Raw genomic sequence first — 14081 nt, 5'->3', positions numbered from 1 at the left:
GGAAAGAATTTCAGATTTTTGTTTTGTTTTGTCTTGGTTACCTCATTAGGGAGTCTGTAATTGTTTTTCGTTAAAAGTTTGGAATGGTGAATACTGAACATACCCACCCCTGTTATATTCCACTAATTCTTGACATGTTGCATAATAAAATGTTTCTTTGCTTAACACCTGCAAGGAATTAAAAATCATCTTTTTTCAGATAATTGCCACATGTATTTAATACTCCTGATTACAAAGATGTACTTTACTGTTTCTTTACTTTTCGAAGCTTTTCTTTCCTTCTCATGTGATCATCTCATGAGATCCTACCTTGCAAGCCTTCTTGTGGCTTTGTCATGCCTGAAAAGGCAGCCTGTTTCTTTAAAAATGAATAAATATTTGTTGTTTGTTTGCCATCTCTAGTGGCCACTGAAGCAGGGCAGTTGTTACATGCCGCACCTCTTTTTTTTTTTTTTTTTTTTGCCACTGCGCAGAGGTCACGAGGTGAAGCAGACCATCGTCGTTCAGCACCTGTCATCTCCGGAGCAACGACGCGATGAGCCTGGAAAGCGGCCTTACTCTGGCCTGCAGGTGGCTTGGAACGCAGAACAGGACGCCTGGTGGCACGAGTTGGTAGCGAACCAGGCGACCACCTGCGCCCCCGAGTGGCTCGATGCTGAGGCGCCACTGTTCCTGCTTTACACCAGGTCAGCTGCCAACGTGTGAACTGCATGCAGGGTACGAGCATTGGCGGCTCAAGCCTGGCAGTTGAAATGACAAAATGAGAAACCTGCCCACGCACGCGCAATACCTTGCTTGTATACCAGCTGGCACAAAAGTAAGAAAAGAAAAAGAATGTACAAACTTAGTCATTAGAAAAACATGGGCTATAGCAGGGCTCATTTTTCACAGAAATGCACAGAGTGGGCTTAGTTCCTTAATAACAAATAAAAAGTTAATTGCTAGAAACCTTTCATTTGCAACCAAGATATGTACGGATTAGCTACTGTGTCTACAGTCAGTTGCAACTGTAACTTTTTTGATGAAAATATTTGTCATTATATTGAAAAGAATTTCGTGTTTTCCTGCCTACCTGGTAAGGGAAGGCCAAGTTGGACTTCTTAAACATACGTGGAGCTGATGGGAATCTGTTATCTGTTGCCAGCTGCGCTGGAGAAATGTCCAGCTGGTCATCCTTGACTAGGCAGAGTTAGGTTGTGAAGTGTGCAATGAGATATGCATCTTCATGTCCCCTTTCAGTGGGTCCACAGGGAAGCCCAAAGGCATAGTCCACACAACAGCCGGCTACATGCTCTTCACAGCCACCACCTTTAAGTACGTCTTTGATTACCACCCGGGCGACGTCTACTTCTGCACGGCCGACATTGGCTGGATCACGGGTCACTCGTACGTCATCTACGGGCCCCTCGCTAATGGAGCTACAAGCGTTATGGTAATTTTTCATCCCCTGCTGATTTCGGTCCAGCTTAAACAAATTAGAAATTCTATTAAAAATATTCATATGTTCTCCTTTGTTTGAATAACTTGTGAAATGGTTCGGCATGGCTTCCACATGTCTGGCATTCAGTTTCAGATTCACTCATAACTCGAACCTTGTATACTATGGTCACTGCTCATTGCCTGACAACTAACAACTCTTGTTTTTGTCAAAGCATAGAACGGGTTGAAGGAGGGGGTTCTTTATTGCTTGAAAAAAAAATTATGCATGATTGTGAGAGGCAACAGGGTGCCTCACAAGAAAGAATAGCCTATTTTGTGGGCAGAAAAACTGACACTGTCACTTGTACCGCTTTTGAAAGCAACAAGTAAACACATCTCGTTCTTTCCGTTTCGTGTGCTACCTTTTTTACGAAATCTTTGTCATCCCTTTGGGGCAAGGGAGTGTGAAGTGAAGCCCTCGCGGCTAACATTTTCACAAAGCTATTGAAATGTTGGCTGTGTGCGAAGCATCACAAAAAATACACCAGTGAAACTAATCTCTCACATGCTCATTCGACACCACGATGGAGTATCTGCGCCTCCTCATTAGAATGTGATTGTAAATGCATCTCCATTTGTATGCAGTTCGAAGGGGTGCCCTTCTTCCCGGATGCGGGTCGATATTGGGTCATCGTCGAGAAGTACAAGGTGACTCAGTTCTACACGGCCCCCACGGCCATCCGGGCCCTCATGAAATACGGGGACTCTTATGTGCGCCGGTGAGCCACTCTCTTTTCTTGATGCTGGTGAGCTATCTGCATAGATTTTTTGTGAAATTAGTAACTAAAGAGATAAGGGGCACAACAATCTGTGAATTTTTAAAGAGCACAAAGTGGGGCAGACAGGAAATGGGCACTTTGGCTTGACTAGAGTCGTGCAGAAGACACTTATTCAGTCATAGCGACATGGTTGTCCTTGAGGAAAGCCTTCAAGAAATAATGTGATAGTTTCCATACCAGTCTAGTCATGGCCAATTGTATGTGTTAAATTTAAGCAAAGACGCAAAAAGGCGAACTGCATTGGCAGAATATAATCTACGCTCAGTGTGTGGTGCAGGATCCATAGCAGAAGTCGGATTTTTTAGCCTAACAACACTAGCCAAGCCAAATATGCAGTGCCCACATCCCAGCAGTCCTGCTGCTTGAATGACATGCTCATTAAGAAAATGCCATACCTATAAACAATGCCACCTTTTCCTTGTAATTAGCTGAGTGAGGTTCTGGGGTCGGGCAGAGGATCCACTGTGGCATTTCTTTGTTGCAGTCACGATCGGAAGTCCCTGCGCATCTTGGGAACAGTAGGCGAGCCCATCAACCCAGAGGCTTGGCTCTGGTACCACAGGATGGTCGGGAACGGCAACTGTGCTATTGTGGACACTTTCTGGCAGACCGAAACGGTACGTCTGGCTCATCACTGCTTGCCAGTGGTGCAGAGCAGTTTGTTTACAGCATGTTCTGCAGTGCTAAAGCATCGCAGCAGTTAGGCGGTCTAGCCAAAGAGAGTAATAAACATACCACCTAGGAACTACACCAACTAGCAAACAAGGATTTAGGACGTGATGGTGAGTGTGAAGTGAAACGTATGCTGTACATACAAGCTGCGTACAGCAGCACGATACAAGAATGTCTCTGTTAGTTGCGAACAAGGGTAAGTAAACTGATAAGTTGGTGACCTATTCCACTCTGATATTGGCTTTAAAAAGAGGAAGAATTTCATGTAATTTGCCTGATGAATTTCTTTCGGGGTTCCATTTACCTGAGACCATAGTGGGGAGTGATTTTAATACTTATTAAATTTATTCATGCATGTTAAGTTGTTACTAGTTGCTTGCAAAATTTTAGGCTTGTTTTCTTTTTGGCTTCTGTCCTGAGGTTTGATTTTAATTCAAACCTTCATTGATGTGGCACTTGTTTCCCTGAAATAAAAATAGTGCTCTCTGTGAAGAGCACTATTATACTAACACTATTATAAAGAGCACTCTATGAAGACTATGAAACGTAGAGGCTAATGAAAAGGGTTCTACTTGAGGAAACGCAGAGGGCTATGGAACAAAAAATGGTAGGGGTAACGTTAAGAGATAGGAAGCGTGCAAAATGGGTCAGAGAAATAACTTAAGTTACTGACATTCTAGTGGAAATCAAGAAGAAGGAATGGGAATGGGCAGCACATGTAGTGCAAAGAGAGGACAAATGGTCGTTAAGGGTAACAAACTGGATTCCAAGGAAAGGAAAGCGCAGCAGGGGGTAGCAGAAATTTAGGTGGCGGATGAGGTTAATAAGTTTGCAGGGGTCAAGTGGATGCAGCTAGCACAGGACTGGGTTAATTGAAGGAAGATGGGAGATGCCTTTGCCCTGCAGTGAGTATAGTCCTGTTGATGATGATGATGATGAATGGTGCTCATCCTGTGTATTCGTTCTGTCCTGGGTGCCTTAGCGCTGTTTCTATAGAATATATAATTTTTTTACCCTCTGTTACAACAGAGTTTGTATTTGAACCTGTTTAATTCTAGCTTGTTGTTTTGCAAAAGCTCTGCACACTTGGTACAATTCATTAGTCTCCTCTGAATTCACTTTTATCGAAAGTTGATCAAGTATACTTTTTCTACCTCCTCGACTAGTCTCATTTCTGCCCTGAGCATGACAGGATGAGCACTCTGTAAACTCTTTTTCCATCAAGCATCAAGTTGTTAACTGGAAATCAGAACACAAAACAAAATAAAGCCAGTTCTAAGCCCTTTTTGTTTTTGTATTTACAATGCTGCGTGCATCAGTCCATGGAGTGAGAGAGACCTTTACGCATGCATATTGCTCTGTTAGTAACACCTCTACATAATCCTTTTTTTCAGAATTCCTGCTTTAGCTCCACTACATGTGCTGAGAGCTATGTCGTGTGTGCATTGCATCGCCAATCTTGTTCTACAGCTTAATAGCAGTTGGTAATAGGCAGTGTCCAATTTTTGCCTCATTTGTCACACTTATATTCATTTGCTTCTAGGGAGGCCATGTGCTCACGCCCTTACCAGGTGCCACACCAACCAAGCCGGGATCTGCGGTAAGCTCACACCGATAAAATCATAAACGGAGCAGGCACAGTCTTGTGTGCAGTTGGACATTGTACAGCATTCACGAAGCACTGGGCTGATGTTAGCCACCATTCTGGCAACATGCAGAAACTTGCAGCAGCAACATTCAGAGATTGTTTAAGCAGTGCGAAAAAAAAAAAAAGAATTAATCGAAGAAGACAGCAACAATTTCTTCCTTTAATGAAAGATTGGCATCTTGCATGGTGTGAGGTGGGAATATTAAAAACAAAATGTTGTCAATATATAAATCTGCAGAAATTATGGTTCATGTAGTTTAAGCACTGTACAGAAAGATAGGTAGTGGCTGTAGATGCGGACCATGAAAGTTAAATACTTGAAAGTGAGTTTAGACCGTGAAAGTTAAATAATTAGAAGTAATTTGGGGGGCTCTCTCAGGTTATAAATGACAGCTTACCACTATTCCTCGATAGGAAAGCATTTAAGAGCTGTATCTTACCGGTACTCACCTATGGTACAGAATCGTGGAGACTAATGAAAAGGGCTCAACTTAAATTGAAGTCAACATAGAGAGCCTGCAGAATGGAAAATGATGGGTGTAATGTTAAGGGATAGAAAGCAAGCAGAATGGGTCAGGAAGTCAATGCAAATTGTTGACTTCTAGTCGAAATGACGAAGAAGTGGGCATGGGCACTGGAATGCTAAGGAAAAGTGACTGATGGTTGCTAAGAATAGCAGACTAGATTTCAAAGGAATGACAAGCGTAGCAGGGGGCATTGTAAAGTTCAATAGGCGGATGAGATTAGAAATTTTGTGGGGGTGAAGTGGATGCAGCTGGCACAGGACTGCGTTAATTGCAGGGAACTAGGAGAGATCATTTTCCTGCAGTGAGTTTAGTCAGGCTGATGATGATGATCATTACATGATTATATTTGATGAGGTTCTCCTAAGATCAATTGTAGCTTATAAGCATTATGAACCTCTTGAAATTTTCTCACGACCATTTATGTGGGTGCGATATCAATTCTCGCTGCGGTCTAGAGAACACGGCATTGAAAATGTGGAATATGGATGGTGCGAAGGCAGCGTACGCTTGTGTCCCTTGTTCTCTTACTCATTCTTGTCTTCTGTGCTCTGCAGTGGCCCTAACGAACACCGGCCTGCCCTTTGCATGTTTGTTGAGCATCAAAGTTTTTTTTCACACCTGCCTTTACTTGCCTTCCATGTACAGACATTTCCCTTCTTTGGTGTGGAGCCCGCCATTGTTGACGAGCAGGGCAAGGAGCTGGAAGGAGAAGCCGAAGGCTACCTGGTGAGCACTTTGGGAATTTGATTTCCAGTGGACTGAACTTCTAAGACTGAAGACCAGTTTGCAGCTGTATCTATGTAGGGTTGGACAGATTGCTGGCTGCAGTCTCAACCCTAACGCACACAGCAGAACTGGTGCCTGTTAAAGATGCTTGAAGCTCGCCATAAGAAATTGGTGCAACAGCGCAAAATGAGCAGCACCATCTGCTTGTCATTTCTCTCAGCATTGCCATAGCACTCTACTGTCTTCTTCCAGTTAGCGCTGGGTCAGGAGTGCTGCAGTGGTAGAAGGAGATTGTTGTAATTTGCACCCATTTTAATTGGTATATTTTGCTCATCCGTCGTGCAGGTATTCAAGCGGCCATGGCCCTCTATGATGCGAACGGTCTACAATAACCATGTGCGGTACGAGACCACATACTTTAAGAAATTCCCGGGCTACTACTGCACTGGTGATGGTGAGTGGACATCCACAGTTGCAGAGTACCGATGATGACGATGGTGTTTTTCTAGCCAGGCACGACAGTGATGATTGTCTTCCGTGGGTTAGGATAAAATGCGAGGCATATTATGGCATGTATATTAACTGTGGTGCTTTTCTTAACTGCCAAGCTCACTAAAAATCGGATTGCTGAGCAATATGAACAAAAAACTTGAGTGACGTCTAGACATGTTTGCAGCAAGAGAAAAGGCTAAATTGATCTGTGTTCTGAACACACACTGCATGAGGCCCGCACACTTTAAAATGCAACTACGGTCCTATTTTTCGAAATTTTCTTGCAAACACTGGGAGTTAAAGGATTATTCATTACAGATTTTTTTCTTTTAAAAGTGATGAAAGACAATTTGTTGCAGTTTGTGTAATGTTTTCTGCTAAGCTTTACATTTACATGTAGAAACCATTGGAGACTTGAAACAATGCTGTAGTAAATGACAAAAGAAAGACAGCACTGAATAGCAGCCAACTAGCTCAGCTTTCCATTTTACTATATTGCAGTGGAAAGACAAAAATAATTAATTAAATTTAGCTGAATGCCTTTTCTATTTTTGGATTTAGGGAGCAAAGTTATACAGTCGAACCTGGATGTATTAAACTTGAATGGGGTCACAAACGATTCAATGTATCTCTAATTTATTTCTTGGATTTGGATGATATTGACGTGATTCTCGTGACAATACAACGTGCAGCGATGATATTTAATCAATATGAAATGCAGGAAAACCAACTTTGTGAGCTATCAAAGGCATTGCTTATTCAGAAATTTTACTAAGCTCAACTTTGATGTTCAAGGCCTTTTCAATTTCTCGATACACTCCGATTCCTTAAAAGCAAACATAAAAAGCTTAATCAATTTATGCTAGTTAATTATTTACCTTTTCATTGCACTTTACTATGTAATTGATGTCCACGATGCTCTATAATCAACATACATAGGCTTTGCCTAAGGACATGAGTTCAATCGTGGCCATGGTGCTTGCTTTTTGATGGAGGTAAAAAATCTGTGTACTGTGCAATGTTTGTGTGCATGGTAAAGAACCCTAGGTGGTCGAAACTTGCAAAGCCCTCTCCTACAGTATCCCCCATAGCAGGAATGACTTTGGGCCATTAAACCCTATAGGCCAAACCACTCAACTTCCACAGGCAGCACAGACATATACCTTTCACAGCGTTTCAAAGAAAAATATTTATTGAATAATTTGAAACACCTTATATTAGCCATGCAGCCAGAAACATCGAGATAGTCCGGAAACATGGTCCATTGTCAAAAATCAAGCAGTTTTGATGCAGCAGAGAGCATTTTTTTTTTTTTTCAACTTTTAGCTAGTTCAGTAAACAAAGTCACACTACTAAGTCCCGTTTCATTATTTTGCCATGACTGAGGTCTAAGTGCGTGCTGGCGTGTAAGGCCAATGATGGTTCCCTTAGATGAGTTTTTGTGTGCTATTTCAGGGGGACGGCGAGACAAGGATGGCTACTTCTGGGTCACTGGTCGCATGGACGACATGTTAAACGTGTCTGGTCACCTCCTCTCCACAGCCGAGGTGGAGTCGGCGCTCATCGAACATCCAGCCATCGCAGAGTCGGCCGTGGTCGCACACCCACACGTGGTCAAGGGCGAGTGCCTCTACTGCTTCGTGGTACTCAAGGATGTAAGTTTAGTGGCTCGTTAGTAGAACTAACTGGTACAGATCGTTAGCTGAAACATTCCTGTATGGATTAATGCTAATGAGCTTCAGTATACAGATGCTAATGGAATCAGGTAGTAAACTTCAGTACAGATTACAGCTAACAAGTTTTATTAATGATTTTAGTTAATGAGCTTCGGCACAGAAATTAATGACAAAAAGTATGGATTATAGCTGCTTCGGTAGAGTGAATTACAATATGGGGGGGGGGGGGAATTGTAGCTTGTAATACTGTTGTGCCATTTGTTTTTCTTTTTTTGCCAATTTATGCTCATGAAAGTAACGGCTGTGCACAGATGAACATATATGTCTTGTGTACGTTTAATTTCTTGCGAATTAAAACCTGCACCTACCTGCTTTTCTGTGCTCGGCTGACCCTAAGTGACGTGTAAGCTGCACGTCCTACCCCAGGACGCCAGAGCGGGAATTGGAACTAATAGTATCTCTGCCGTTAACCAGTGGCTCATGACTACCATTACTGAGTTGTGAAAGCCAGGCAGTTATTCTCCAATATTCTTCAAATAACAATGACATTCAAAGCGACATTTCATTTGCCAAACATTGCTCCTATGTGCATAGATAACTTCTTGTGTGTCCTGGGTGGTTTTTTCCCCAGTGGTACTTTAGACACGCATTTTCTCTGCAAGCTTCCAACTCCCAAATTTCGAACCTCATCATCATTATCAGGAGTCCCTATTGAGTGAATCCAGTGCTGAATGTAGCAAAGTATTCTTTCTCTTCTGAAGTGTGAAAAAGGATTAGAACCGGCTTGTTATGAGGTGCCTGAAATCAGTTTGGGTCTACAAAGTAGATGCCATCATCGTGTGTCAGGCCAAAACTTCTAACAGCTTACTTCTTCCAGTGCACCTAACAACTAGTTAAGTGTGGTCGTTTAAACTTATTCATAGCCTTCACCTTGCGATTATGAACCCCCTGCTTACTGCAATGGCATTTGCAAGAGCCTTACAATTGCACTTTTACATTTCAGGGCCACGACTTCAACGATCAACTTGTGGATGAACTGAAGGAGAAAGGTGAGTGGCTTGTTCCTTCAGAAGGGCTGCCTCTGCCTGCCTAGCTCACAGCCACAAGTTCTCATGGTACACAACCCTGAGATGCCGGGAACAAATAGGTGCATAAACACACAAACAAAAGAAATTTTTTAAACATGGTTGAAGTATTCTGAGAACATGCAGCCTTGGTGTCCCAATGTGGTCCGCTATCTAATATTTGTCGGATATTTGCAGAATAGTTTGTGGCAAACTGCAGTAAAAAAATACAAGTAGCAGTGTGCAGGAGAAAAAAAAAAGCAAAACATAACAGGCATAACAAATTACTGCAGTAACAAAAAATTTCTAAGCGACTGAAAAAATCGGCATCACAGAGGGAAAAAAAAACAACAGAACTAGTAATACAAGGCATGCAAAGGAAGTTGAAATTGCGAAAGATGGGTTTTTAGTTCAAGTGTTCTTTTCCTTCGCAACAATTTCAGTAAGGTGCAATGAACTTTGGGATCAAATTTTTCCGCCAAGAAGCTCGGAATTTTTCACTTCAGCAGTAAAGAGCGTGTTGATATTGTGCAGTGTTTTTGATTGTGGTGTCCACCTGTGTTGCTGCAGTGCGAACCAAGATCGGTCCCTTTGCAACACCCGAGTACATCCACCAGGCGCCAGCTCTGCCCAAAACACGGTCAGGGAAGATCATGCGCCGCGTTCTGCGCCAAGTGGCCCGGAATAACCGCCAGTTCGGAGACCTCAGCACCTTAGCAGATGAAAATGTCGTCGAGGCCCTCTTCAAGACGAGGCCGCTCATCCCCGCCTAGCAAATCGTGGCTGTGAAGGAAGCATGCAGCGGTCCATGATGCAAGCTAGTTGTAGGACCAAAGAGTCCATTCCAATGGGGGATTCTGCGTTTAGGCTTCAGAAACATTGCCACAATCCATTTTCCCCTCGCTTTCTATCTAAAGAAATGATGTAAGGTGCAAGGAATAGGGTTAGTCCATGGACCCAACATGTTCCTTGCATGCTGAAGCATTTCAACAAAGCATCATTATGCCCCTGTCATTTTCTAGGACGAAATATGTCAGCGGCTAACAGGCGAGAGCCAGGCTTCAACGCATACACTGCTAAATTGCATTGAAAGCTAGAATTAGGCCCATCTGATCGCTTCTTGAATTCACGAAGTTGCATCAGCATAACATGTGCCTACATTCTCAAGATGTCAATGGCAACACTCTTGGTCAGTGGTGCAAAGCAGGCAGGGGTGCACCGCTCTCGATCCACACTTTGGCCTTTCCCCTTGACTCTCAGAATGTGCACGCGTGGTCAGAGGACCCAACTTATTACATGCCTCGGTCACCACTATAGCTTGCATTTTGAATCGCTGGGGAGTTGGTGCTTAGGAAGTGAGCAGGCAGGCGCAGATGGAGGGAAGATTCGCCACATATGTGCATAGCAGGCACTCCCTGACAAGAATCTACTTAAGCTTGCATATGCTGTTGTTTCGTGATATATGTCTGTGGCTCTCTCATTACCAGCAGCAAATTTCGCACTTTACGTCGTGCAAGCTGCTCTAGAGTTATCCCGTATTCTCAGGACTGGCGTGATCTCGAGTAGATTTCCCTCAGGGGTTGTGGTTTTGTGCTCCAACTTTGGAGGTTTTACGAGACGTTGGCTTTTCAGAGTTTACCGTTGCCGACCGCATCACTTGCAAGAGGCATACAAACTCCCTCTCTCGAGTTGTGTGTGGTTATGTATACACTAGTCATTGAAGCAGTGGCATGTGCAGCTTCTCTGTTGAGCAGATTCCTAGCTCTGTGCCGTGTGCGTTGCCTTGGAAGACCTGCGTTCACTCCAACCATGCTCTCGAGTCAGCATCATCGTATTTCATTTTCGACGCTCATTCATGCACAAGACAGAATGGTAGTTCTTCAGTTCTGATATCCATCTCACAAACTGAATTGTGGACCACTTCGAACATGCTCCAATTATCAGTGCAGTCCCATTTTCATTTTTTTCTCTGTTTTGAGCAGTTTCGTTATCAATCCTGCATCTCCACCCCATTATGCATTATGCCAAAAGGACTGCTTTCGGGCCACAAAGATTTTGTGCAATTAACTTTGTTGAGAGACTAGTGCTGCAATCGTTCATTTACAACAGGAATACTGAAAAGCGTGTTACTTGACTTGGCTAGCAACTGGCTGAAAACTTGTATCTGGTTGCAGAAATATAACTTTATTAAAGTAAACCTTTAAAGTAGTGCTCTTCACGAAGTCACAAATGTCTTACAGATGCCATGCAGTACATGAATACAATCTTCTGAATTTAAATTATATTTGTATATGGGCTGAACATCCCAAACCAGCACTTGGGCTATGAGGCAATACTCCTGATTAGTTTCAACGACCTGGGGTTCTTTAACATGCACTGACATCGCATGACACATTCATGTTACAAATAAGCTGGAGTCACTTTACAGCCATGACTGTAGACAGAACTATGTTTTTCAGCCAAGCATTAGCCAAGTCAAATATGAAGTCTTTACTTGTTGGAATACCCATGGTGGTTGGTGAACTGACTTTTAAAAAAGTTTGATAGACAGTGGTATCCCCTAGGCAAGCACGCAGGCAGGCACTGTGATGGCTTTTGGCACACTGGTGCTGTCTGAAGACAATCAACCGCTTAACTCGCTACTGCCTTTCCAGGGACACAGATGTGCAACGAGGCACATGCTGCACGTCTGCAGGTGCTTGCAAGTTATTGTTAATGTCTACCTCCAGCAGCCACAATGGGGCTCCTATGAGACCTGGGCCCATATTCCGAGTTTGCGTCATTACCGTGTCGCTATCTCCCCGACCTCGAGTCACCTGATTGGTGGAAAGCCTGGAAAAACGCTGTCCCCTCTTCCGGTTCCGCAGTAGCAACACCCAGTTCCAGCGTTTCGACCAATCAGATGACTCGAGGTCACGTGAGATAGCGACACTTCCATAACAACGCAAACTTGGAATACGGGCCCTGGTGCCAGAAATGGCTCCCAAGCATTTGTTGGTGCATTGCTTGAACATACCGCTGTTCCAGGTGTCGCACAACTTTGTTGCCTGTTCTCTTAGCATGGCACATCTGTGTTCCGTGGAGCCTTTTACGCATGCCTTAGCTGCATCAGACAATCAGTCTAGGCTCTTTCAACTCTCCTCATTAACAATGTTCTCAAGCTTGTTACATTGCTGTGTAGCTGTGTAGTCCCCAGTCCTCTGATGACATAGTCTGGACTGGCATGCAGTGTTGTCAGTTAGTCACTGCTGTGTTACAGAATACTATTACAAGCAGCCCTTGCAGAGTGTACCACACTGCACCCGCAGATCTCTTCTGTTAGGCATTTTACTGAAGTAATGTTACTGTTGCGGTTACAGGCTGCTTATAATGCTTCAGTGCAGCAATGGCTTGAGCACATTCCAGCCACTTGGATGTTGTCAACAATCCGCATTCAAATTCTGCTGCATGAAAGTGACTCCCAGCCATATGGTCAACCCACACTAAAGCGCACATCTATTGCATGTGTCGTAGCAAACATCGCATTGCGTTGTAGCAGCCGTGCGCACAGTCCATCATTGTTGTCATCTTTGCATCAACTGTCTCTTCACTGTACTGTTACTGCCTTGGGTTGCAACGCTCTAAATATGTGGCTTGGCACAACAAATGCATATGATGAGAGCATTTTTCTGGGGGCAGTAACAGTGTGCTAAGAACGGTCTGTTGCGTGTGAAACACAGCAACGGAGTATGTTGTAAACGCAGCACTCTCAACTTGCTGTATGGAAGCATTGTTGTGCTATGGAGTCAGCAGCAGTGCAGTTATTGTTGTGGCTACACAGAGCTTGTTTGTTGTTACATGTGTACAATGCATGATCCTGTTAGAAGAAAAAAAGTGTTCCAAGAGTGCAATAAATGGTTCAGCAAGGTGCGTGCCTGTCTTTCCTTGTCATACTAAGAAGTGCACTTAAATGACAAAAATTGATCTGCTTCATTTACCTTTGCAATCCACAGCGCATGACTTCGTGCAAACATGATTTTTGTTTCTATTGTGAGAACTATGTGAATTGCATAATGTATCCCAAGAAGCACTCTTCCAACCCACTGATTTAAGGAGGTCAAAGTTTTGGCAGCCAAAGTTTGCTGCAAGATAATTCTTGAAAAAGTAACCCTACCAGAAAATCCTGTGGTTATACTGTTGTTCGCACTCTCACTGGATGGAGAAATATGGCGTCTCTCGTAGCCAGAGTTGATTTGAGACGTTAAACTCTGGTTTGGTTTGGTTTGTAGGGTTTAACGTCCCAAAGCGATTCAGGCTATGAGAGATGCCGCAGTGGAGGACTCCGGAAATATCGGCCACCAAGGGTTCTTGTAAACCAAAAAGAACCATTTCTCTTGATATACCGCAAGCTCCTATTTGCACCAATTTTACAATATTTTTCTTTTTACATTATATTGCTGCAAAGAAATCGCTCCTTGAAGTTCAGAATGCTTATAAACATTTATACAAGAGGGATCACCTATAACCAGGCGGTGACTACCATTTCAAACTAAATGGGACATAAATCGGAATAGACGGTATATTACAGGAATAATACCAACTGTGGCTCTGATCATCCTGGTTACCGCATGTTTCACAATGGCTATGAGTATACATCCAGAAGTTGTGCCTCCGAGTTAAAATGAATTTTAGTGACCATATTCTGCAGAAACTTTTGTTTACAATGAGGAAGAAGATAGCATGGGCCAATGGCTTATAAACCTATATATGCAGTCAACTCCAAATCTTGGGACCAGCAGCACACCAGTCAAAGCCACTGCCTCGCTCCCTCACCTCAAGCAGAACAAAGTTCTGCTTATTGGCATGGTGTGGCTAAACAAGGATTTTCCAACATGGTAATTCATAAATGTGAAGCAGTCTTGCCCGCACCTTTCCTCAGGTTTCAATTTTTGATATGCACAAATTAAAAAAAAAAAGCAGCTGGTGGACACTGTGTAAACGATAATAGCATGAATATCAAACATGACAGCAGTTACAAA

At 43.3% G+C, this 14081-nt stretch overlaps 1 protein-coding gene across 3 annotated transcripts in view; it reads left to right on the top strand.

Moving 5' to 3' along the window:
• The window catches only part of AcCoAS (acetyl coenzyme A synthase), a 57888-nt gene extending 44916 nt beyond the window's left edge, over window positions 1–12972 (top strand). For all 3 annotated transcript variants that reach the window (XM_084579189.1, XM_084579188.1, XM_084579187.1), the window contains exons 6-15: window positions 474–686; window positions 1240–1432; window positions 2065–2198; window positions 2743–2875; window positions 4474–4530; window positions 5751–5831; window positions 6177–6285; window positions 7779–7978; window positions 9003–9048; window positions 9634–12972. In XM_084579189.1, the coding sequence (XP_084435315.1) occupies window positions 474–686; window positions 1240–1432; window positions 2065–2198; window positions 2743–2875; window positions 4474–4530; window positions 5751–5831; window positions 6177–6285; window positions 7779–7978; window positions 9003–9048; window positions 9634–9836 (1369 nt within the window). In that variant the 3' untranslated portion in view covers window positions 9837–12972. The remainder of the gene's footprint in view (window positions 1–473; window positions 687–1239; window positions 1433–2064; window positions 2199–2742; window positions 2876–4473; window positions 4531–5750; window positions 5832–6176; window positions 6286–7778; window positions 7979–9002; window positions 9049–9633) is intronic.
• The last annotated feature ends 1109 nt before the right edge of the window (window positions 12973–14081 follow it).

Source organism: Amblyomma maculatum, chromosome 9 (genome assembly GCF_055883805.1).
Source record: "Amblyomma maculatum isolate TAMU_Amacu chromosome 9, ASM5588380v1, whole genome shotgun sequence".
NCBI classification, from domain to species: Eukaryota; Metazoa; Arthropoda; class Arachnida; order Ixodida; family Ixodidae; genus Amblyomma; species Amblyomma maculatum.
The sequence above is the reverse complement of the archived record's forward strand: the minus strand, read 5'-3'. Positions and strand labels throughout refer to the sequence as shown.